This window comes from Acanthochromis polyacanthus, chromosome 13, assembly GCF_021347895.1.
Source record: "Acanthochromis polyacanthus isolate Apoly-LR-REF ecotype Palm Island chromosome 13, KAUST_Apoly_ChrSc, whole genome shotgun sequence".
NCBI lineage: Eukaryota > Metazoa > Chordata > Actinopteri > Pomacentridae > Acanthochromis > Acanthochromis polyacanthus.
In genome coordinates this window covers 36,542,056-36,568,708 of record NC_067125.1, presented here as the reverse complement: position 1 = coordinate 36,568,708, position 26,653 = coordinate 36,542,056, and the positions used below count along the sequence as shown (strand labels likewise).

The 26,653-nt window shown below is 41.9% G+C and overlaps 1 protein-coding gene across 5 annotated transcripts in view; it reads right to left on the bottom strand.

Moving 5' to 3' along the window:
- Nucleotides 1-26,653, bottom strand: part of prkd2 (protein kinase D2) — a 39,113-nt gene that overhangs the window by 10,970 nt on the left and 1,490 nt on the right. For 2 of the 5 annotated variants that reach the window (XM_022217081.2, XM_022217082.2), the window contains exons 1-4: nt 24,354-25,385; nt 1,002-1,140; nt 517-648; nt 182-381 (exon numbers count right to left, since the gene is read on the bottom strand). In XM_022217081.2, coding sequence (XP_022072773.1) covers nt 182-381; nt 517-648; nt 1,002-1,140; nt 24,354-24,680 — 798 coding nt within the window. In that variant the 5' untranslated portion in view covers nt 24,681-25,385. Of the gene's footprint in view, nt 1-181; nt 382-516; nt 649-1,001; nt 1,141-10,000; nt 10,031-20,289; nt 20,306-24,353; nt 25,386-26,653 lie in introns of those variants that run through there. The other 3 variants (XM_051957778.1, XM_051957776.1, XM_051957777.1) reach the window with 3 other exon arrangements.

Sequence of the window (26,653 nt, the reverse complement as noted above, 5' to 3'; positions counted from 1 at the left end):
CCGTAAAAGACAACTTCACGAGTGCTACGCAAGTTTCTGGAGGGGGGCGTTTCTTCGTAAATGTTAAGAGGGAGAGGTTGTATGTGCGCATGCGCATGCTACGTTCAAAGTCGTAGGAAATTAAATCTCCTCTAATGCCTTTAAGGTGGCCTTAGTATAGAGAGAATTAATTAACCAGTACCATTTGTGTGTGTGAACGAATGAGGCTGGCATCTTCTGCACAGGTGGAGGTTGTCCCCACACTGTACACCGACTCAGTGGTGGAGAGACGCAGTGACTGGCTGCTGCTCAGGGATGTGGTGGACAGACGACGTTTACGAGCTCCACTACAGTTGTTGGGGATGCTGAACGCACAGCGCTTGTGGTAGTTTAGTCCACATCCTGCAGGGGGCGGCATGGATCAGAGAGTCAGAGAGCAGCAGGTCAGCAGAGTGGGAGATGGAGGATATGTTGTTAGTCTTTCAATCCATTCAGTGGCTTTTCTCATCAACACTTTTTCTGTTTATTTTTGCTCACCGTCACACTTGAGCCCCTGTCGGACCAGTCCGAACAGCATCTCTCCACAGTGATCACAGAAGGCCGGGGCCCGGTATGAGTGCACATTGAGTGCGTGGGGCCGGATCTGGAAATCTTCAAACGTGGCAGCCGCTAAAAGAGACAAAAGGGACACAGTGTGGTCACACTGTGTGTCAAGATGCAATCGTACAGCTGTAACAGAGCAGAGGTGCAGGATGATTAGATGGATAACATGGAAACAAGATGGAAAATTACACTGAGTTTCTTCCTGATGCAGGAACATTAAGGTTTGAAACACTGAAATAACAGATTAGGCTGGTGTGAGATACTGTGCAGTCAAATAAGCAGATAAGAACTGATTCCATATTGACTTTGATATGGCTATCTTGTACCCTGCAGAAGAGAAGAGAAGAGAAGAGAAGAGAAGAGAAGAGAAGAGAAGAGAAGAGAAGAGAAGAGAAGAGAAGAGAAGAAGATTTCCATACCAGACAGCACCACCTCAACCAGATCTCCCTCCTGAATGTCACCGGCAGCTTTAACTAGTTGCAGGATGTTGTTGGTGGATGTGTCGTGTTTGAACAGCAAAATCTTGTCATAGATGCCATAGAAGCCGCACTCTGGGAACTGCAACATACAAAAAAAAAAACATAACAGAAATGTAGGTTAGAAGGATTGACTGTGGAAAAGCCAGAATTTTGATTACTGCCATGATTTAAGTCCTAACTTGAGAGAAGGGCTGTTGCACTTCATTTCATTCTATAAATAGCTTTTTATTAGGGACCAGCATTTAAATAGTGAATTATAAGCTTCCAGTGTTGACAAGTAAACTCTGCTTTTGATAGTGACAGAAAACGCTCAAATAAAACTGAGAATGAATCCATAATCAGAACCAACCAGCTATGATCAGACAAACAAGATATCTGATGGAACGTCTGTCAGTTTAAGTTATGATTTGAAAGGTCAACAACACACTAAGTTTTGTTTTTTGGTTCTGTATCATTTTTTTCTTATTGAACTAAACTTCTTATTTGAGTGTCACCCCTCAAGTTTTTTTTTTTTTTACATTATGCTTCAGATATCCCTAACAAACAATGTTGATTTAGTTTTCTAAATGGTTGTATTTATACAGCGCTTTTATCCAAAGCTTCACATGATATGTCACATTCACCCATTCACACACACATTCACACACTGATGGCGGAAGCTGCCATGCAAGGCGCTAACCACGAGCAATTAGGGGTTCAGTATCTTGCTCAGGGACACCTCGACATGAGCTTGACGGGCCAAGGATCAAACCGGCAACCTTCCAGTTACAAGACGGCCACTCTACCCACTGAGCTATGCTGCCCTTTTAATGTCCATCCAAATGGCCTGTGATATTTGGCTGAATTATATTTATGAAGCTCTCGGACTAGAAAACACTGAAACATTATTTCCGTTTTGATCACTATAAATTTACCTGTAGTGACAGAATCCTAGACTTTGCCTGGTGATGGAACAACTAGTGCACTATTTAGCATCAGCCTTGCTGCTAATACTGTACAAACTCAATAGTTCTTCTTTATATTCAAGCCTGGAGAAAGCAGCTGGTCTTTAACAACTATATTATATCATGCACATCTACTCAATAATAAACTTAAAATTACACTTAAACAGTCACTGCTCTTCTGTTCTCATTAACAGCAACAACTTCTGATATAACAGAAACATTCACATCCAGTGGGAAAATGTCTATACAGTATTTTCTTTTTACTATATGTACTTAATTAAATCTATCATGCCCTGCTATGTAACAGCACAGTGCCTGAACACACACACGCAGACACAAACACACACTGTTATACAAGAAACACAGGCTGAATTCCAGATTTCAAGCAACTCGGTCAACGTGAAGAGCAAGACAAAGGAGAAACTTTATCCCGTCTTCCTATCAGTCATATACCCGCACACACACAAACGCACACACGGGTGTTTCCATGAAGCTCTTCCAGAGATATGAGAGATGAGAGCGTCAGTCAGAAGTCGGCAGAGCGAAGGAGGCTGTCATAGGGAAACCCTGCCCTCCTGAATAGTTAATACTGTCTGGTTCACTTCAGTGGCCACACCACACAGGACACCACAGCTACAGAGACAGAGGAGGGGAGACACTCACTGGGTTCTAAAATGAATTTGTCTTTTAGGAAGTGAGACCAGCAGGAGGAAGAAAACAGGTTCTAATTGTGAACAGCAAACACACAAACACACATAAAGTAGTCCTCCCTGCTGTTGCTGTTGTTGTTTTTCCCCCTGTTTGAGTCAAGATTCACCATCTGGCCAGAGCTCTAACAACTTACAGGAAGGGGAACCCTGGTCTCCACCTCAGACCGACACAATGACACACACATACATCTCCTCACTTACCAACAGACACACCCTCCTGACAAACAGCAACAGACAACCTCTACTTTCCCCCCACCGTTTCCCTTCTTTTCTCCAAGGCGCATACACAGTCTGCCTCTCAGTTTCCCAACAGGCGCTCCACATCACCACATCTGAAATCCAGGCCTGGTTTGTACTGCTGCCAAGCTACACAGTGAGCAGCCACGCCCCAGCAGTGGGCTACTGCTGCTGACCACACAGTCAACAAGAGTCCAAAAGCACAGAGTGGCCTTTTATTTCAAATTTTTCAGAAGATACCTAGCCTTTTAAACAACCCTTTCAATCAAAGTGTCATCTATAGGGCTACAAGATGAAGAAGAAACACCAAACTCTTGGAGTGGTAATGATGTCTACAGGATGTATGAGCAAATCAGTGTAGTGTAGCGATTAAAAACAAACCAGTAAACCTGTAGAATCCACTTACAGAGTTGGTATGACACTTGCTGCTCCATTTAAACATCCAGCAAAACACACAGCAACACTATCATGCATTTATTGTTATATTTCTGGCAACCTGATGAATTAAGTCTTACATTTTCTATCCTTTTAGCTTTGCTTTCACTCCTCACAATGTGTCTGTTCTTCAGGTCCTAAATGTTGCACCATGTTACCAATGAGTTCCTAACTTTGTCTGAGTGCCTTTTAGTTCTGGACATGCCGTTGTTGGGCATATTTTGCTGAAAACAACTGATTGTCCCATTTGGGAATAATAACTGCTGACAGTGGTGAGTGTGAGCCGCAACAGTAAAGATGCAGGACAGAAAATTTAAAAGCAGCGAAGCTCAGTATATACAAAGAGAGCTGCAGGTTTAGTGATAATTCACTGAGATCATTTACTTTCCCAAACAACAAGTTATAGAATACATTGTAAAGATCAAAGACATAGTGGAGGTTTTGTTCTCTTGAGTTACAAAGTAACTATCTCTGACATTTTATTGTTGAGGTGATTTCTGAAAAGGCAGATTTTTCACTTGCAGATAAAGTTTGGGAGATGTGCACTAAGTGTGGCTGTGGGTAGATCAAGGTGTAGAACCTTGACCGAGAGCAACCATGGGGTTTGACGGTGACGAGTGCACGGTCACTCTGCTGTGAAAGCTTTACCATGTCTTTGTGACAGGAAACTCTTTTTAGTCAGCAAACTCAAGCAAACTCAAGCAAAATAGATTCTAAGTGAAAGTAAAAATGTGCAGGATTAATGTCTGGGCTCTCACTCCCCAAAAAGAAGAGCCAAGCTCAGCACAGCGGGGAGTGAGGAACATTGACTGTTCCACTGTTTCATCGAAGAGCAGCAGTGGCAGTAAGAAGCAGCAAGCAGCGACAAAGCTTTCAGGCGTGAATGAACAGGACGCTGATGCTTTAAGTGCACTGCTGTAATGAAAAGGCCACACTGGATATGTGCTGCAGCGACAAAATGCCATGTGAGTGTAGCATCTGCAGCAATATGTCTTTCCAAATTCAGTAAACCATTATTCTGAATAATCCATGAAACGTGCTAGCAACAGTTTTCCGAGCGACAATTACTTTGGTCATAGTTTCCGTGAAGACAGTTCTATGAGGGCTGCGGATTATGCAAAGTAGCAGAGCCACAGTGTCCAGAAAATGATGAATTTTTGCCATTTTTCAATGATGTGAGAAACACAAATGAAGCAAAAAGCGTAGGCAGAAATACCTCAAGAGCTAGCCAGATAAAACCAGAACTATCTGCATGTCTACATACCACTAGCAGTAAATGAGAAAATAAGTTGTTTTTTTCTGTGTTTTTATTATTTGGATGAAAAGTACCTCTAATCCTAACAGACGTCTGGATAAATGTTTCTGGCTTTCAGTCAATTAGGCGACACACACACTAATGAGAAGAGGCTCCAAATCTTCCCAACTCTAGACTTAAATACCCAGGAATGACAGGAGTGATTCATGTAATAAGTACATGCATCAGTACCTGGGATTGCCACAACTAAGACAAACTGTTGCCATTAGCAATTACAAACACCCACAAAGCCCAGATCAGAGGAGACTCCCAGCTCTGCCCAAATCCACAGACAACCCTCTTCTAAGTCTTCTATAAGCCCTGAGGCGCTGTTTGATGCCAGTCTCTCTGCCATTAGCCCCAAACTGTTGCTGCTTACTTCTTTTCCGAGCAACTCGAGAAACAAGTCAATATTATCCTGCACCTAGTCTCCAAAACATACACAATGCACCGACCACAATTGCAGCTGCCACGTCTTGTGCAGACCACAAGTCTTTACAGCCTCACTGAAAAACACAATATCCAAACTCCCCCCAAAACCACAGTTCCCTCAGAGAAAATAACCATTTTTCTTTTCCTCTCTCCCTGTTCCAGTTTTCAGTGAAAGTACAGGGTGGAAGGAGCACAGAAGACACATATTACTTCTATCTGTGTGTCAACATGGCGAGAAATGACATTCTTTGTCTTGTAATTACATAATCGTCTCTATATGTTTATGTGTACAGTGTACATTTGGCTGTGAGGATAAAGGCTAGGAGTACTGTTACAGGAGATTGTATGTGCATATGTGTGTTTGTATGTGTGTGTGTGTGCAGTCTGCAAACAAAGAGCTGGCTGTATTATCATATATGCTGTAGTATAGTGTAGTGTGGTGTGGTTTGCCTGGAGATAGGGTGGGTCTCTAGCTGCTTTCTTTCAGTTACCAGAGATCAGGTTGCCCGGCGTTGCCTGCACTATTCCTGCAGCTCTTCGGGCCAATGAAGCCATTATGAGTGAAATGAATTATGGACTAGGCTTTCTTTAGCCAATCCCCTGCCTTTGTTTCCCCATCACTCTTATTTTCCTCTTCAGGGATTCTTCTAGACAATCCAACTTTCCTTATTACTCTTTCTATCAGTCGTTCTTATTTTGTGTGCTGTTTCATGGAGACACTGACGAGAAACAAGGCAACAGCTGCTTTGGAGAGTAGATTAAATGCATAAATAAAAACATTCTGCTAGCTTTCCTTATCTTTGCCAGCTACTAACATTATTTTCAGTGTGGTTCACTTTCTCTGTCACAAGCTGAGGTGATGTTTAGCTCAGCTGGCCTTGTCTGTCTTGTTCTCACCTATGCCTTGACCAATGTGTTTTCTTTGAAGGTCTGATGCTTGATCTTATGTTCTGGACATTATAAATGATTTTCAGACAGAGTTTAAAGCACAGGTGTTGAGATAGACTTAAAAGATCTTCTATCTCTATCACCCTATTGAGGTAGTTTGTCTATTTACGTGACTCTCAAAGTCTCTTCAAAGAAGGGCACACGTAGCATTAAAACCATGTGCCTATTATTGTGTCGGTCTCCCTTGTGCCAGTACAACAGCTCTGATTCATTCACCGCGTACGTTGGCATCCTTTAGGTTCTGTGGGTTACTGGGTGGGGATTCTATGGATGGAGCTTTATCCTATGATTGGATTGGTATCTGGAGAGTTTGGACACTGGTTCAACACTTTGAGCTCTTTATGTTCCTTCAGCCAATCCAGATTTTGACCAAAACAGTGTTTAGGTGGGTGTCAGGACCTAACATTTCCAAGTAGAGCATGGCATTATAAGAATATAATCTATGTTGCTCACCTGACCTCTCACTGGTTTTCATGTTGTTTTAATGCATTACAGTACATAATTGCAGAATTTCAGTTCACCAAGAAAAAGTATGTGTTATGAAGGTGACAAATATAGCTGGTAACAGAACAATTGCCTGTCTAATGACTAAAACCTGTTATATTTTTTAGCAACCAACTATTCATAACCACTCAATAATAATTCACTAAGAGTAACTTTTTTCATGCATAACTCATGTCACACCATGTTAAACTAGGCTGACTGAAAAACTGTCAGAAGCAATTACACGGGCACTCTTTGCAGTGTTTTTCCTGGCTCATAGCGGGCTTTTGAGGGGTGACTATGACAGTGAGCATGAAGAGTCTGGAGAAAGGCTGAGTCTGTGTTACCTTATTTGACAGAAACCTTTTCCCATACATTTTTTACTAATTCCATTTTTTCTCATTTTTGTTTCCTTTTGGGGGAGTCTAAAACCTCTTTGGGTTATGCCAAAAATTCTTGAATGCAATAAAAACTCTGATTTTGCGATGAATCGAACACAACCAGAAGTGATAAACACATAAGGATTGCCCTGATAAGCTGCAGTAATAGCTCATTTTTCTCACAAGAATCACTCATCGATTGATGTTCACATGCAACTGGCACTTAAAGTCCTGCTTCAGTCATTTATTAAACTCATATAAGGTGATCTATGTATCAAAGTTACACGCTGTTTTTAGTTTTCCATGAAAATAACCCCTTTGTGATTAAAGTGCAGTAGATGCAACTTTACATCACTGCTTCTTTTGCAGATGAAGACGTCTTTGTCGCTTCATTCTCCTTATATTTGTTTATGTATGAAACCCTGACCATGAATCCACGTTTTAAGATTGTCATCTGTACACTGTAGCTTCAAGGAAGAAGTGCTCAGCCATTGTGTTGACTGCTTATTGTGCTCACAGTGGCACATAAAAACAGCATATAAACATGTTAACAAGGTAAAAAAAAAAAAAAGACCTGCATCTTTAAACAAGGAATATAAGAACAATGAAGTTAACAAAAAGCTGTGTTGGTGTTTTAAACTTGACTGCAAAAATGAGAAATTAATTTATTCCACAATTCCCAACAGATTCAGCCCTCAGCACCATCACCCTAAACAAAGACAACTGTCACTTTCTGTTGCTGTGGGCCTCTGTGCTCTGTTGCTACTGTCAATAACGTCAAAAAGGGCAAACAGCTTTATCCAGACTACTCGTACTACAGTCGTTATTAAAAACACACACTGACACAAAAGGAACTAAAATGCTCAGAACAAACAAACCGCTCTTTGTGTATACTTTACACATAAAAACCCATCATTGTCCCATCAAATCACCGTGATGTCATGGAGCACATCTTTTGTGAGTGAAATCTGAGCTTAAAAACATTGCATTCAAACACACTTGATGCCACATCATGGGCTGCCATTTCCTCTCCGGTGCGCTTGTATCCTGTTGGCTTGTTTATTTCCTCGTCGACCACCTCAGCCTCTGGTCATAAAAGGAAGATCACGAGCACAGAGATGGAGACCGAGATATTTAGCGTGAAGTGCAACGAGCGCAGATGAACTGGGACATGCAGCACATGAAACAATGATCTAATACCTCCTTCCTCTTCTACTTTACTTTATGCTTGTTCTGCCTCATGCACATCATAGAAGCATTAGAAAAGCTTATTGCACTGATGTAGTGTTCTGGGAAACCAATAACGGCTTTATGTATTCAAGACAATCAAGACAAAATGGAATGGGTTAAACTGCAAGAACGTGCAAGAAAGTGAGTGCCTTGCAGAGTTCTCACCACTTCAGCAACAGGTTAGCATCACCTCATCTAAAAGCGTTACACAAAAGCACCAGCACGATGTCCACTTGTTTCATTTCAGCCTTGATGGTTTGTCAAACGGCTACAGAGTGGCAAATCTAAATATAGACTCTCTTTATATAAAGACGCTGCATGTGTGAAGAACACAGACTTTTATGTCCTGCTGAGAAAGCTAGTTGCTTCTGCTTTTCATCTTCCCCATCACTTCCCCTCCAGCAGCTCAGCATGAGCCACCTTAAACCACTAACTCACACAAACACACGAGCAAACTCAGGTACACAAACACCCAAAATTTGATAAATGCAACAACATTAGTGGCAACTAGCCTTAACTCTGCAGTTAATAAACAGCAGGTTCAGGTAGCTGCACGTAAACAACATACTCAAGATCAAGCCTACATTTTGTTCAATAAATGACTGATCTTCTGTGGTCTTGTGTGTCTTTGCCCTCCTCAGTTTTTCTTGACTTTAAGGACGCGAAATGTTAAAGAAACTAACAAACTAACATTGTGAATTCACACAATAAGCATGACACATGAGATGTAGCTTAAACGTTACCAACTGCTTAATCAGCTATTAGTGCTCGTTGCTGGTGGTTTCTTTGGCATAAACATGTTGATGTGTTGTCACCACATACAGGGAAACCTGACGAGTTCCATGAATTAACAAATACAGGACTGCCTTAGAGCACAGGACCTCTGCTCTACATCTGTATTGTTTGAGTTCTATATTAGTGCCTTTCTGTGCACCATACGTAAGACCATATATTTAGTGCATTGTAGTAGTGGCAGCAGCATTAGTGCTAGTTTTGTTTGTAGTGCTTTAGTATTAGCAGTATTATACAAATATGACTTCATCTGTCACCTCAACAACACAGGAAACTGAAACCTTGAGCATGTGGTTATAGCCCTTCGAGGTGGTAAAGTAACATGAATATATGTATAACATGAATAAAAGTATAATTAGACAGCTGCCAAAAAAACATTGTGATTAGGAAATCACATCAAAGATAAAAAAACTTTTAAACATTTCAGTGTTCAACAATCCAATGACATGATTGATGCGTAATTTTCTGATCTGTGTATGAAACAAAATGTAGCCCAGCAAAAATTAGTTTAAAATGGTACTGAAAACACAGCTAAACTGCCACATTCTGAAAAAAAAGACAGAATTTTTAGCTTTTTGTTTTAAGTACACAGAGTAATTATGGTATAAAGTGGTTCTCCAGGGAGCTCAAAGTCACCTTTGCAGTTGTTGCAAATCTACAGTGAAGAATGACTGAAGAAGTGAGACGTTGCAGAGTGTCGGGAGCTGCATTTGTGTTTACACAGCGCAGAATCTAAGAGAAACATCTCCAGCGGTGACAACACATGCTTAACAAACTGGGAAATCTGCATGGCTGAAATACAACACGTGCTGTGCATGACACTGCACAGTGAGCTCTGTAAACAGTGTGACCTCTACAGCCCTACATGGTCCTCTACACTGATGTGCTTCTGCAGCAGAGGCTAGTTATTACAACAGGAACCTGATCCAGCCATTTTATAGTTAGGAGGAAACATGCTGCATCTCTTCAAACAACAGACATTGTTTAAACATCCACGTCTTACTGTGTGACAAGCCGCACGCCCTCCTGCACACGTGTGCTCGAACACACTCACATTCTTGAGGCTCATGAAGATCCACCTGCACTTCACTGGCTGTGGGAATCCATGCCTTTATATTCATGCTTCTCTCTTAGACTGGGCCCTAATTGTCAGACCATAGCTCCCAGTATCCTTGTTAAAATGTCAGACATGGGATTCAGAGAGAACCCCACCTTTCTGAAAATGATGAGGTGTTTAATGAGAGGTTGCCATGGAAACGAGCATGTAAAGACGTCAATGATCTGCCCTCATTAGCTCCTGACAACAGCTTGGCGCAATGGAGGAATTTTTTCCTTTTGTGCTGACAGTGTTAGTGATGGAACAAATGTGTTACCGGCCCGGTGTTTCTATTTTTAACCCTGGTGAGGTCACACGCTGGCAAAAGAAGATGGAGCAGACGACAGAAATGACAGCCATCCCTGCCCTCCCCGTGCCCTCAGTCACCTGTGGAGTCTGTAAAGTCGACTGTGGTGGCTTTAACAAAACAAAAAGTTAGCATGAGATGTTGTCCTTTAAAAACCCACGCATTACGCATGAAATCACAGCAGTGAGTGGCAGCCCTGTGCCAGGAGGATGAGGAATTAAGCAATACCCATGACGTCAACTCACCGCTGGGCTTGGCAGACACAAAGAAGGAAAACAAAATGAGGATGAGTCAAGAAAAAACAACTGACAAGCTAAACAACGCAGTGAATTAAACCATGCCCCTATAACGTCACAAATACAGTATTATGTCGCATTAAACCGCTTGATATTTTTTGATCATCTTACTTTCCACAAACAGCACTATGCGTGCACCTGTAAGCAGAGGTGGATGTTCAGAACGTTACTGTTTCTGCTTGAAATATGCATACATTTATCTCTACCAACTCTCCTTATACGTTTAAAAAAGGAGAGAAAACATCTGTCACTACATACACATCTGGACAAAGTGAGTTGAGAGTTTCTGCAGTAGATTATAGTTTATCGACGGAAAAATCTTGGATTTTTGCAAAGAGACATTAAAGGCTAAATGCAAAAGACTCTTTTTTTCATGGATTTGATATTTCCTGTTGAAACATGAATCAGCAGAGTAAGCAGAAAAGTTCATACATAAAGTAAATACAAACCTTCACTGGTTGCTTTATTTACTGGATGAAATTTTTAAAAATGAAAGTAAAGGTCTTTAAGGTCTGGTGCACAAGTGACTGAATAAATCTGTGCAGTCTACACTAAAGATAGCCTAGCCGCGCTAGACAACCCACGGCAACGAATTTAATTCTCTGCCAGGGTGGGTCTAGTTACCCTCCATAAGGCTCGAGGCTGGATTCTCCTAAAACTGGCCGGACCAATCACCATGAAGTGTAGAGTCAGAAGGCGGGCGTAACTAAGTGACGACAGAGGCGCAACGATTCTGACAGAAACAACCGGAAACAACTAGCCTGGCCGCGCTAGACAACCCACAGCAACGAATTTAATTCTCTGCCAGGGTCGACAACAAAAACGACAACAGTCGTTGAGCTCCATTAGCACCGACTCTGAATAATCTTTCTGTTAACATGTCTGTAATATATTGAGCTTCACCCATTGACTGTATAAATAAGGCTTCACCGAACTACCGCATCCTCTGATTTCCGGTGCTCTAGGAGCCTATTTGTTGCGCTGATTGGTTGTATACCTACCCAATTGCTGCAGAGTGATTTGATAGACAACCTTTTAGCCCGCCTCCCTCCCTGTCCAGCGTGCCTAGACCCTTGCGCATGGGTCTAGCGCGGCTAGGCTACACTAAAGATGTATTGAGTCAAAAAGAGCTACATTGCCTAAAAACACTGGTTTACTTTTGAAAACAAACAATGGGATGCCCATTTCACATTCAATACATCAGACTTGTTGCGCTAGTCTTTTTACACCCGAATAATCAAAATATCACTTAACACAGATTCATTTTCTAATTAAATGCTGATTCACAGCATGATTTTTAAATTCCAGTTTGATATAAATACGCAAAATGAAAATATTTAGGATTTCTATACATGGCTATAGCTTTGGTGGTTTGATAAAGGTTCAGCTATCCTAACAATGACCAAGACTGCTGTGTAGTAATGTGCCGTATACGTTCCGTTTTCACCTGACTCATGTCTTTTTTTAAGCGTCCGTGCGTGAATGTCATGTCATGCTGGAGAGCAGCGACCTAATCAGGTTAACATTCCTGACCTGTTCTACATACCAGAGATAACTGTGTAAACCAGAGAGACAGGAGAGGGAAGAGTAAATCCTAGTTGTTCATACACACATCAGAAAAGACACCCTGCACCTCACCTATGACATACAAACAAGCAGGGCTGAACACTCACAAACACACAGACGTGCACACCTACGTAATAATTTCACAGTGGAAAAAGCCGCGAAGCAAATGACGCAAAGAAGTACAAATAGCCTTGGTTAAAATATAAACACATGCACACACTGAATTAAAACAAATGCATGGTCAGTGTAACAAAAAGAACCTCTGAGACCAGCATGCATTTAAACCTGCTCACACAGGTTCACATGAAAATAAACGAGGATCAAAGATCAACAAAACTGATTTTTAAGAGCAGTAGGAGCAGAACCGAGCTACACCACATGAAAAGACTGTACAGTGAGAAAGTTCATAAAAGAAATAGACATAAAGAGGCCTGTACAGTGATATACTGTGTGTGTGTGTGTGTGTGTGTGTGTGTGTGTGTGTGTGTGTGTGTGTGTGTGTGTAGTCAATAAGTGGAAGAAGCTTAGTCTCGAGCAAGAGCACAGGGACAAAGCATCTCATTCTGCTCCCAGCATCAAGGAGGACGGAGAGGTAATATGAGAGCCGTAACCAGGTCTGAGAGAGGGGTCTGAGGATAAAGGAGGCACGCACTGCAGCTCTGAACCAGCCTTTGTTGGTAGCAGCTCCACCAACCCCCACCATCCTCCTTCTCCTTCTCCTCCTCCTCCTCCTCCTCCTCTGTCTTTCCTTGGCTGGGTTCGGGGCAGGTAAGCTGATAGGAACGTTGGACTCAATCCACTCTGTGTGCAATGAACAACTTACTGATTCATGACAAGAGGGAGAGACAGAAAGCAGGAGGGAAAGGGCAAGTCATGTAAAGAGGAAAATAAAGATGAATGGATCCAAAATGGCCAATTAAATGAGTGTTAGGATTGCTTTATCCAACTTTCTCGCATTTCAACAACGTGACAGTCTATCTGATGTACGGAAACGATCTAATGTGCTTATTTGGTCTCATCGGGTAGTAAAACGTATTGTGTTCTCAGTTAGTTCCCCAAAACTCAAAAAGAAAATGAAAATCAATTTGCTTTTGTACACTTCTTTTACAGAAGCATTGAGAACAAGGTACAAGAGGACATTATCATCAATCAAAACGAGCATAAGCTCTTCAGTAACGCCTGTGAATCAAAGGATTTCACCACTGCTTCAATGTAACTGCGTGTACCATACGCTAGTGATATGGTTAATCGGTTTACTGCATGGTGTTTTCCTTGTAGAGCGATTAAAGAATACACGTTGGATGTGTAATACATGACCTAAAAGAGGAAATGGCTTTCATACTGTCATAGTTCATCCATATATTTCCATGTCATGTTCTTTTTCTCTTAAAATTAGCCTTTCTTGTGTGTTTTAGATGACATATTCCCTTGTGACTGCACAAATTCTGGTTAAATCTGATCACAAAGACAAGCTTAGGCACTTGTTGCATGTATCTGAGCTGATATACTGTCTGTATACAACTGACAACAATTACCGTACTCTTTTCCATTCAGTGCCAAGCGTGCTGAAATATGAGGAAAGCAGGGCGTTACAACTTCCCTGCATGACTGATTGTGAATTACACCGTGACAGTCCATTCACTGCTGCAGCATCTTCCTCCCTACTGACATCAGAAAAAGTCCCTGTAATGATAATGATTCCTTCAAATCTGGATCCTTCCTGTGTTTCATGGATCACAGATTACCTGACAGGAAGGCCGCAGTTTGTCAGGCTGGGGAACTGTGTTTCTGTGACATTAATGAGTAGTACTGGGGCTCCACAAGGAACAGTCCTGGCTCCATTCCTGTTCACTCTGTATACATCTGACTTCAAATACAGCACTGAGTCCTGCCACATTCAGAAATACTCTGATGACACTGCTATCGTGGCATGCATCAGAAATGGACATGAAGCTGAATACAGAGATCTGATAAGTGCCTTCAGTGACTGGAGTCACCAAAAGTGCCTGCTACTCAACGCCTCAAAGACAAAGGAAATGATCATAGATTTACGCAGATCCAAACCCCCTCTTCAGCCAGTGAACACTTGTGGCGTGGACATCGAGACAGTGACATCATATAAATATTTAGGTGTCCACCTTGATAATAAGTTGGACTGGTCTACAAACATAGACTTCATCTACAAAAAGGGCCAGAGCCGACTTTATTGCCTCAGAAGACTTCGATCACTAGACATCTGCAGTAAGATGCTGCAGATGTTTTATCAGTCTGAGGTAGCAGGTGTCCTGTTTTATGCTGCAGTCTGCTGGGGAGGCAGCATAAAACACAAGGATGCAAGGCGTCTGAACAAACTGATTAAAAAAGCTGCTCTGTGGTTGGAATCGGATTGAACACATTGGAGGATGAGGTGGAGAGATGGGCACTGAGCAAGATGGAGGCCATTCTGATAAACATGGATCATCCACTTCACATCTACCTCAAAGAACAACGAAACATCAGTGGACGGCTCCTATCCCTGCGCTGCAAGACCGAAAGATTTAGGAAATCTTTCTTGCCATCAGCAGTCAGGCTATTCAATTCAAAATTAAACAGATAAGAACCCTGACAACTGAATTTCCCTTCGGGGATAAATAAAGTGATTCTGATTCCTCTGGCTATGAATCTACCTGAAGCAGTTCAGCAGAGTGACCAGACCATAAAGAAAAACCACACACACACACACACACACACACACACACACACACACACACACACACACACACACACACACACACACACACACACACACACACACACACACACACACACACACACACACACACACACTCAATGAGCCATGTGAGGAGTGTTTGCAAATTCTCCATGTGCCAAGAGTGCCGTGGGCACACAAACACACAAAGCTGCATGCTGAGGGCCACAATAGGCCACATTACTGCACTCTGAGTCATCCCCTCCTCCTTTATCCCTGTCCCCTCGCCTCTCCACATGCTGCTTCTTTCCCTACTTTCCTCTCCCCATGTGTTGCACGGCTTTAGTTCCTAACTGAATGAGGAGACGCTGGCGGCTAAACACTTAACTCCAGTCATATGACGCATGTGTGGCTACATTTTTAGAGATGAGTTGCTGTTGCTTCAGCTGCCACACAAAACCCTTTAAAGAAACTTTGAAGAAAACTAAAAATCCACGAAACCATCCGATGTGATCTGCACAACTGCTGTATGCACACGCTATATTCACACGTGCAGAAAGACCACACTCTTACAGTATTCTGCATGAATGTGAGCATTTACTAATCCTGAACTGTTTTTGTACCTCCAAGTTTCATTTACCTTATTTATTAATTTATTTCCAAAGGAGGTGATGTACAAAAGTGTGCATATCTAGATTCTTTTACTGAACATTAATTCTACTATACTAATATATACTAGTCAATAACTATAGAATTTCAATCAATACATAATGCAAAATTAAAGTATTTGTTGGATAATGTAGCGATTCCTCAGACTCCGTGTTAAGAACTGAAGGCCTCATGGCTGCACATGCACTTGTTCATTTGGTTCCTCCACTGACCAGTCCTCAGCACTGATGTCATGTGTTTATCTACTGAGGTAAGACTTTGGTTTTGCCCATTTCCCCTCATAACTGTCCCCCTGCATGCAGACATACACAGACATCTACCCAAGTGTCTGAGCCGCTGCACAAACACACTTGAGCACCAGACCAGCCAAACCCATCCTGTCAACCCTCACACTGACCCCATTGTCTGCTGCTTTTCCAAGAACACTCTCCCTCACACACATTTCAAGCATCCAGCATTAGAACAGCAAACAGTTTCGTGCCCTGTGGTGACATAGCTGCCCCTGTTTTCTCTGAGATCATCTTCTCTGAGATCATGCAAGATCTGCTATGATCTAAACAAAAAACAAGTTTAACGCCACTACAAGAGACCCAAGAACCGAAAGTGTGACAAATACTTGATTCCTTATATTTTTGAGGCATTTTATCACTATGTGTTTATCTACTCTTCATCTCCATTGCACTCTTTACTCTGAAAATGTCCTGTGCTATGCTGTTTCCCTAACATCAGGAGAAATTCTCTCTAACCGGCTGGTGCAAACACTTCACATGGTCAAATGGCACCAAATGCAGCTCAGCTCTGCTCTGCAGCTCCCAATTGGATTATGCCACAAAACCGTTTTTACCATTACTAATCGCTGGATTAGTATCATAAGGCCTCCTTTGCTCAGAACAAGAGAAGGAATGCAGGGGTCTGAGAAGCTGAATGGGCCAGAGAAACACACGAGGACTTACAGGAAAATTCCATTTTATAACTTAGGTCTTTATTTTAATAGCTTCAGAGAGCATTTTTACTTGTGATATGAACTCTGTACAAGAGCTGCACAATATATCATTTCAGGATCTGCACAGCAATGCGAGAATATGCAATAGTCACATCGCAAATTAACTCATACATATCATGCTACATTGGGTGCTTTATATAAAAAGAAATGCACAATTTTTACTGTCCATAACTAATCTACAAGAGAAGTCTGTCTGATAGAACATAATTTACTTCAATGTAGGGTGTCTTTTGTGTGCTGTATTTACAAGACAGTCAGTTTGTTGACATGGAGACTCCACTTGCGCACAGCGAAACACATGAGAAATCATAAACAAACACAGAAAAACAAATTTGGTTGGAAAAAAAAAATGCAGCATCAGTTATATTGCTGGACAATTAAATTATTATTATCAACAATGAGGATTTTGGATTCCCACAATAAAATTTTAAAAACAGCCCATGTAGAAAAAGTACTTAGTTTAAACTTGGGCAAATGTAACATTAGAATGCCTGATTACACTCTGTTCAATGTCATTTTTAGTCACTCATCTGCCTGAGCTGCTGTGTTGCAGTAACCTAATGGAGAGTAGAGGCTTCTCTGTGCAGTTCTACAAATAAAGTAAATCTGAAAATGCAATAAAGTATTTGCTCTCTAAAATCAATTACTAATAGTTTCATAACTATGCTAATCATGATCTTAGCGTTGATGGAAATAATAGTGATTATCTTTTGGCCGTAATCATGCAACTCTAGTCAAAAGAAAGACAAAAATAGTTTACAGAAAGGACGATGTTGACGACAAACAGGCCACTACAAATTAATTTCTAAAAAAAAATGCTTAAATGTCTTTGTGTGAACAGAATTCATTACATAAGTTAGTGAGTATAACCTCATTCTTACTGACATAAATTATGGCCAAAAACTGCAATATTTGTACATTTTAGCAATAGTAATCTCAAAGTATCCTCTAATACACCAAAAGGTGCTACAGGTTTGATCTTTTTGTTCAGTGTATCTGATAAAAGTTACTTTGGTATTACAATCTCAGCAGCGACTCACTTTTCAAACACTTAAAATCTCCTATCTATCATCCTCCTTCTATTCCCTCCCTCTGAAAAACATCCCTGTCACTGCACTCGGGGCAGCAGTGTGTACTTTGAATAATCAAATGTCCTAAGCTTCCCCGAGCAGCCAACAGCTAGGGGACACCAGGCACGGTCGGTCATGCAAAGCTGTTCCGCTAGCATGCAAATCAAGAGAGAGGTTTGGGTAAGCAGAACTGATACATGCTGCTGCGGGTCTACTTTTTGCAAACAGACACCATTTCCTTTAGAACAGTGAGGTTTGAGTAGATAAAGTAATTACAGCCACTGTGAGGTCTGGAGAGGTTGGCTGAAGATGCTTTATTTGGTCAGCAGTTGCTTTATCTTTGCTCAGTCATCAAATGTCATATGGCCTGATAGAGGTGTGCTTTGTTCTTTTACTTGCATGTCCACCTGCCAGGGTCCTGCTAAGTGATGTTCACTGACCAACAAAGGTTTGGGCTGATAAGCAGAGTGTGTTTGCCCAACAGCTCTGACACACTTTTTTAGTAAGTGTGTCAAGCAGCCATATAAAAATAAGAAATAAAAAAAAATTCTAATTCAGACTACATTAAGTCGTCCCCGAGAGCGGTGCTGCACGAGACTGTTCTGTTTTCAAACAAACAATATGACCTTGTGTGTCACACTGAGCTGTTATCTGGAAAATCAGGGCCAACTGTTACTTTACAATGTGTGTCTATGTAGAATACATGTACATGAGAGTGAGGTAAACAGGAGGTGGTGTGTATGATCCCATTCCCAGGGCCAAACTCCTTCTCCTGGGAGGGAGATAAAGAAACAAGCCCTTTCCAAAACGGAGGTGGAAACAATGGCTAGGGCAGGGACTCTCAGCCACAGCTGTGTGTGTGTGTGTGTGTGTGTGTGTGTGTGTGTGTGTGTGTGTGTGTGTGTGTGTGTAGCCACTTATATTTCCTTGTGTTTTTAACCATCCAAATAAAAGCAACGTCCGTCTTCTTTAGTAAATCTAATTTTAGTTGCAAGCCATAAAAGTTAGCTAACCTAACCTGACTTCTACTGTTAAATGGAATGCTTGTCAGTAATTTCTACAATTTAAATAATTTAACGGCCGCGTGAGTCCCGGATTCTCTCACTGGATGTTAAATGTGTCGTAACTCATCACAGATTAGTTCGCAGACATGTTCAACAATCCGGTAATGTGACACAGCCGTCACCGACAAGACTCGACAGGTTCTCCGTCGTGTTCACACACACTGGCATCCTCGCACACATGCATTGTTACACACCCACTGACGTCAACCCAAATCACTGTGCGTCTTCTTAATGACGAAATACAACAAGCTGCCAGTGTTGAAAGAATAGAAACTGTTAGGAAGACACACCTTTTGGCAAACTAGGTGAAGGAGGGGGTAATACAAAGCAGACCTTAACGTAAAGTAGATTAACTGCACTGTTTTGGAGGATTTCCTGTTATTTGGAATCCTAAATTTCAATTTACACTGTCACTACTTAAATGTTCACTGGAAAATATGACTGATTCTAACTGAGGCAACCACTTAATAAATGGGAGTGTAGGATTTGTGACTCGGTAGTTTCTTGGAAGCAGGTATGTGTCCTGCAACCATGAATTTCTCCATATTTCACTTGAACTGTGAGCAACCTAAAGAACAGATAAAACAGTAGGGAGAGATTTTAGCAATGAGTGGATGCAAAGTGGATGAACGGGGGATGGTATACGAGGAGGAAGAGGAGGCACAGCGTGAAAGGAAGTTGATGATAAGGCAGCGAGAAGAGGCCGAAGATGAGCAGATAAAGAGGGGAAGTACAGGATCAAAAGAGGAGGTAAAGAGGGAAAGGCATGAGAAGAGGAAGAGGGTGCTCTCCTGAAGACAGTTAGAGGAAACAGAAGGACAAAGGAAAGGAAAGGAAAGGAAAGGAAAGGAAAGGAAAGGAAAGGAAAGGAAAGGAAAGGAATCTTGGCTTTGAATTAAAAGAAACAAGCACAAAAAGAAAACTGACACTGTAGACGGAGTGAACTAGCCCAACAAAAGAGCAAATGCATCAGAGCTGCATCACGGTTGAGCGGAGACAGACTTCTAGTTTCCAGGCCACACTATTAGTTCTGTTCCATCAGTGGGGGACGGGTGGGGGTGGGGTGGGGGTGCTGCTGCTGGAAGTAGGGCAACTATACTATTCATGGGATTTTGTTGAGCATTATTGCCAGGTACAAAGTCAGTGGAGGGTTTAAAAAGGTGTGGAGAGTTAAGAGCAAATGTACTCTTTGTGAGTGAAAAGTGTATTTCTGCTCAGGTTAATGCTCAGATGAAGAAGTTACAAAGGACAAGAGCTGTAGGTTTGCCATTAAGTTTGGGGGGGGGGGGGGGGGTGTTGGAAGCTGAAACTTTGTGAGGCAGAGCATGATCCTTCTCTGAGAAGTGAATGGAAAAATGTGTCAATGGAACACAAGGAGGGATCCTGTGAATAAACAGAGTCGGTGACTCACCCTTTCTGGGACGGGAGAGATGACCGTGGGTGGGGGGTGTGGGTACCAAAACTACCTTCACTACCCCTCTAAACACACTAATGTAGGCATTCATGCATGTACACAGTCCAACTCATGTGTCACATTGAGCTGACCGAGCCAGGACAAGCTGTCTATTGTCCAGATTTCTTACCTAAAGCTGGGGCTCCACGCAGGGCAGGAGTTTTGTATTTAGGGGATTTTGGGGATTGTAGAGCAAGAGAGAGAGATAGAGAGAGAGAGAGAGAGAGAGAGGTTGAACAAGGTTTGTGTGTCTTTTAGTTTGTGTAAGTGAAGGTAGCTTTTCTTTTTTTCCCTCTTACTTCATTCTCGAACACATAAAATCCAGCCATGGAAGTGTACAGGACCATCAAATCCCTCTGGACCACACTCAATAGAAACACCTCTGAACTATATATTGCAAGTGTTTTCATTAGTTTCACACAAGGTCAGGCTGAAACGCCACCCATTGCTTTATTATATCCCTTATAGTTGAGTAGAAATGAAGGCATACCTGGTTTGGAATTGAGAAAATTCAAGTTTTTCATTTGATCATCACCATGTTTGAGGAGAAGGGCAGACAACGATACATGAGGCTGGAGCCTTGGTACAAAAAAAATCTTCCTAAACTTAAACTCTTGTTTAATAGGAGGCTACTAAAGCACAGAGACAGGAAAAACAGAGAAAAGTGGGGAAATTCCACACAGAAACCATCAATGTAAGTTGTGGTGTAGCTATCTTACACCGTACTGGTTCCATCACTACTAAAGAAGGAAGATTTACATAAGGTAAACATTACCTTCAAACTATCTCGCCTAATGCCTGAATACACCAGTGGATTATTGGTTATTAAATCAACATATCTCCATTCAAGTACCTGTTTATCCCCTTAACTTTCAGTTTCCTTTTATTTATTTTTAAGTTGGGTAATTCGTCTTTTTCTACGTTGTCTGAAAGATTAACTTCTCTGTTCTTTATCACCTCATTCACCATATCTTCATGACTGTACCTGTTCATTAGATTACATTGTTTTAGATCTTTAGCGCTTTACACTCATTTACCCCATTTCTGGGAGCTTTTGCATCTTACCTGGAATTTAAAATAAGTTCTGTGACTTTAGACAGTGCATTGAACAACTAACTGACTCTCCTGTCGCTGAGACTGAAGATGTTTAAAACACTGAGGTAGAAGTGGTGGCTTTTCTTTTTTGCTAACAAGGAAGTTTTTTTTCTAAATTCGATGCAGTGAGCATAAACCACCAAGTGGTGCCCAAATGTATATTTAGGATCCTGCTGTGGAATCAACATTCCTTTCTCTGTATAAAAATAAAGAAAGAGCGTCATGTAGATGGGTGTCACCACATGAGGATTGTGGGCCTGATGCTCAATTGTAATTCTGCCACTGTTGTTCATTGATTTATTGATTACAGGAATCAGAAAGATTAACAGCTAGTTTGGAACCTTGTTTAGGCCTTTTACTAGTCATCATTTGACTAATCATCATTATGGAGGTGTCACCTTAGCCAGTCATGTTCTCAACAACCATCTATCTATTTTCTGATTTGTCTCCTTTCATTTTTTTTCAGATTTGCAATGAAAGTTCGTGCACTGACAATGTCTTAGTGCAACTGTCTGACTTTGGTGATGCTCACTAATGTGCACCAACTAACTCACTCACAGAAATAACGGAAGTTTCATAGAAACTATAAATTCTGACTAATACCAACATAAGCAATTTATGTCCTGTACAAGCACAGTCCCAGCATAGCCTCCATGCTGGTTGAATTCCAATAATCTATCATTTGAAGTAGGCAGAGAGCTTTGCAAAGCAACACCAAAGTGGAACCATGAATCAGCTTTCTCAAGCACCGGGTACTGACCCTCTGCAGGCTTCCGGAAACTGGCCAATCAGAGAAAAGAGGGCTTTTAGGGAGGAGAGCTTAAAAAGACAGAAGCTAAAACAGCTTTATTAGACAGAGAATGAACTGAAGAAGAAAGGCCCTCCATGAGATAAATAAAGATTTTCCCAACTATGAATCTTGCAAAGTTACTCCTGTGAAGTCTCAACAAAAAATACAGAGCTGGAAATGAGCATGACAGGTCCCTTTTAATAACGACGATAAAGTGACAGCATTACAGCAGCGATGTCCTTGCTGAATGCTTTTTATTAGACTTCCATTGGCATTCAGGTATGAAGTGAATTGAAGTGTAATTCTATGGAGTTTGATTATAAAGCAATGAAACTAAAATACTGTTATAAGAAGTCACCACTATCATGGACTAGTTTTTAAGTATTCATTTTAATCTTTGCCTGGATATTTTGTGGTGCTTTTTTGTGGCTGATCAGGAGGATTAGATTGTATTACAGGTTTGGAATAGCATGAAAGGAGAAGACAAAACTAACTCCAACCATTGACCCATCTTATATTATACAAAACATATGTTGTTTTGCTTTGGAAGAGAAAACACAAAAAAGAGGAAGATGAAGCCACAAGTGAGCTGGACCAGCAGAGACCCACAGTTATTGTTTACATTCTGATGAAAGTAAGCAGCACCGTGGACGTGTTCCCGTTGTATGGAAAACCAGCTGGGATGGTGCCACAGTCCAGCAAGTGACCCCAGCCTCAGCACTGTACCATGTGATAAAGCTTGCTGTACAGATCACGCATCAGATGTACAGCACTGCTGAGTTATCTATCTGACTAAACTGGCATGAAGGAGAACCACTCATATGACGGGAGAGAACAAAGAGTGGAGCACAAAAACAGATTAGCAGAGTGGAGACAGCTAGCACGGCTTCCTGGAAAATTTATAATTGTGGGGAATTTTTACAAACTGCTCTGAGCAGGCAGTGGAAATCTGCTAATCTAATAACCTGTCAGGCTAATTGGCAGATAAAAACATATGACCTGCTCAAACTGCCACTTTAATGTAGGGATGCTGTTATCTCCCATACGTGTTTTACGCTGTACATGACTGGACTATCTAATGGTCATTTTAAAATTTTGCCAGCCTCCACATGGCTTAATGAATTAGTGCTGTCAGTTCTCAGATAAATACCATATTTCCCATAACACTCTCTGCTTCCTGTTTGCAAAGAGGATGTCACTACCTCCCCCCTCCTCCAGGCCCTCCCTGTCCCTGCACATGTGTGCTTTAAGGTTTTATGTTTCAGTTTAATAAAGCTGATGAATACTTTAGGAGAAAGCAGGTGAAAGGCCGCAAATTCTTTGAAAGATGGTCATTTTTTGTAACTATATTAATAATTTATTCGGATTAAGTGGTGCATTCAAGGGTAGAAAGGCCTTTGATACTCTATGCAAGATGAAAACACAACTTAAATGTGATCATTAACAGATTAAAAAGAAGAAGAAGAAGAAGAAATCAATGAAGCACACAGCAAAGAGACTAAAATTGGTCTGACGTGTTCTTTCGGCATGAAATGCAAAACTTCTGAAATTGTGCTGTGGAGAAGTGAAAGGGATTTTTGGCCATTGCAAAGTTAGATGGAGATTTTTTTCTTTTGATAGAAGCATTTTAGGATATAATTTAATCTGTATTTGCTAATCACTATTCACCGGTAATCTGTTTAACTGATGGAAAACAAAATTATAAAAACCTGAACGTTGACTTTCCTTTGTTTAAATACAAGTTGAGACACGTTTTCTTTTCTTCACACTAATAAGATAAAATAAAATCAAGCAAAAATTCATGTAAAGTGCTGCATTTACTGACCTGTGTTGTAGGTAAACATAGGATATCTCCAATCCGATGTTTATCTGCAACACACGTGCTGCCCATCAGTGAACAATCGGATGAAACTACCTCTATCTTCCTCATCAAAAGTGTCAGACATCCCTCTGCTGATCTGCTGCACTGCATGTGGCACAACAAAGCCTAACTGAACACAGTGTTCTCTTCCAGCTGTTTGTGGAAATAAAAATGCTTATTTCTACAGTTAGAGCAGAGGAAAATTGTAACATTTAGTATGTTTTCTCACAACTATCTGTTCAAACACTTGTTGAATGTTGACATACTTTTATTTACCTGTTGTAATAATGGAGTGCAAGTATATATTTTCTGGGAAACATGAACCCACAAACAGTGATAGCAAAGTGTACAATCTAAAGTTGCACCTAAACAGGTAGAGAACACATGTAACCCATTTTTACCAAACAGTCTTCCCATACACCCATGCAACCAAACACACATTTCTTACCTTGGTGTCAACAATAGAGCAGGCAATTTGCTTCACATAGGCCAAGTCAGCTGTCTGGGGCATCAGGACCGACTCTCTGGTCAGACCGATCTGGATGATGAAGGACACCCCAGCTGGAGTGGGAGGCATTGAAGGCATCACAGCCCCACCGGCACCCTGCACCGGGGTCAGGTCCATCACAGAAAACCCTCCCTGAGTGTGCATGGGCGGCATGGATATGGGTGTCCCCGGCTGCATTACAGCTGAGCTAGGAGGTGAGGGTCCAACAGGAGGAAAGAAGACCTGGGACATGGCCCCTGAGGGTATACAGGGGCTAGCATTAGCCATTCAGAGTCTGCGCGCTCTCAACATACACAGTGACAAACACACACCCAGGTGCAGTGTACAAGTCTCAGAGAAGTCAGCACTCATTCACACTGTCTCAGAGGAGGACGGAGGGTTCACACACTGAGACATGGGCACACTCAGCTACAGTCCAGGTTTCTCCTGGGTCCAGCCCCCTGCAGTGGATCAAGGAAGAACTCCTTCTCCAGGAAGCAGTGTTTGTCTCTTCCTTTCTGCCTCTCCTATCACGTCGTCAGGCTTCTTTTCCAGTCCAGGCAAGACATGCATGAACAAAGTGTGTGAGAACAGAAACACAGTCAGGGAGAAAACCACCCTCCTGCTGCTCTCCCACCTCCACTTTCTTCACTCTTTTTCGTCCAAAGGCGCTGCTCTGCACAGGAGAAAGTCCAAACTTGGTTGTGAAACTCCCCAGCCGTGGGAGCACAAGAAAAACAAAAACAATGACAAACTTTGTTGTTGCTCCTCTCCAGGCTGAGCGTACAAAATGGCCTCCTTGAACAGGAAACTGTGAGAATGAAGGAGGCAAGAGGCTGCACTCCTTTTACGAGGCTTGCCCTGTTTCAGTTTCAACCCCACTTCAGTGTTTTTTGTGAAAAAGCACAGAGAGAAAAGAAAGAGAGAGAGCTGTCTGAGAGTACCTCCCTCTCTCCTCCCTCCTGCCCTCTCATCTGTGATCTTACCACAGCCAAGGAGGAAGTGAAATGATTGACACATACCAGAGCCAACAGACTCTCAGAATGTCCCGCCTTTTGACTCCCTGCTCCCAGACTTCTCCCTCCTCCCTTTCCTCTTTCTGCTTCCCTTCCTTGGTGTACGGTTATTTTTCTTGTTTGCTCCCTCCCTCAGCCGAGGCCAGCATAGATCCTCTTACACTGCCTGAGGGGGACGCGCTCAACAAACTCTCCCATCTCTTCCTCATCCTCTCTCTGTGTCCCTCTAAAACTGCATTTCTTGCCTCATTTTCCCACTGTAACACGTTCTTTTTGCATTTTTAGTGGACACACCTCTCACTGAATGCAGAACAGGACCACACCTATTGCTATGAGTTGGTTCCATGCAGCGTTTCACTAAAATGTTTGGCATTTTGTGACCTTAAAGGGTGGGGTTGGGGATGATAAGTTCCATAATACTGGATATATAATATGTACACGATGAGACTTGGTTACCACAGTCATCAGCATGACTGTGACTCTCCTCGCTGGTTATCTAATCCTCCAACACAGAAAGAATCCAAATGAAAAGAAGAAAAAGGTTTTCTACTTGAGGTCTCTCAAACTGCTCATCATCTCTCCGTCATCCTCTTCCCATTGCCATTGTGAAACCATCTCACAATTTCTGATTCATTAAAGCAAATTAACCACAGGCAACTGCACTCTGCTGAATAGTGATGATGTGACAGGAGACCTCAATAACTCAGCAACCGCAAATATGTTCACAAGGAATCTGCTTTTCACCACAAGAGGGCAATATTTGATACAGCTCAACACTGAACAACTCCATCCATCCGTCATCTACACACCTCTTGGTCCTCATTAGGGTCACAGTGGGCTGGAGTCCATCCCAGCTGATTTAGGGTGAAGGCAGAGGACGCCCCGTACAGGTCACCACTCCATCACAGGCCCACACATAAAGACAAACAGTCACACTCACATTCTTACCTTTGTCTTACTTGCTCCTTCCTTAAGCCAGTATAGATTCTTTTTGGGATTGTTACCTTTTAGGTAAAAATTGTGAGTTACCAATTAACCTCAGCATGTTTTTGGACTGTGGGAAGAAGCCTGGAGTACTCAGAGAGAACCCACACATGCACAAGGAGAACATGCAAACTCCATGCAGAAAGATCCCAGACCAGGACATGAAATGGGGATCTTCTAACTGTAAGGTAACAGTGCTAACCACCGAGTCACTGTTCAGCCCTTTTATGTCAGTTTAGTGTAATTATTCTATAAGTCTGT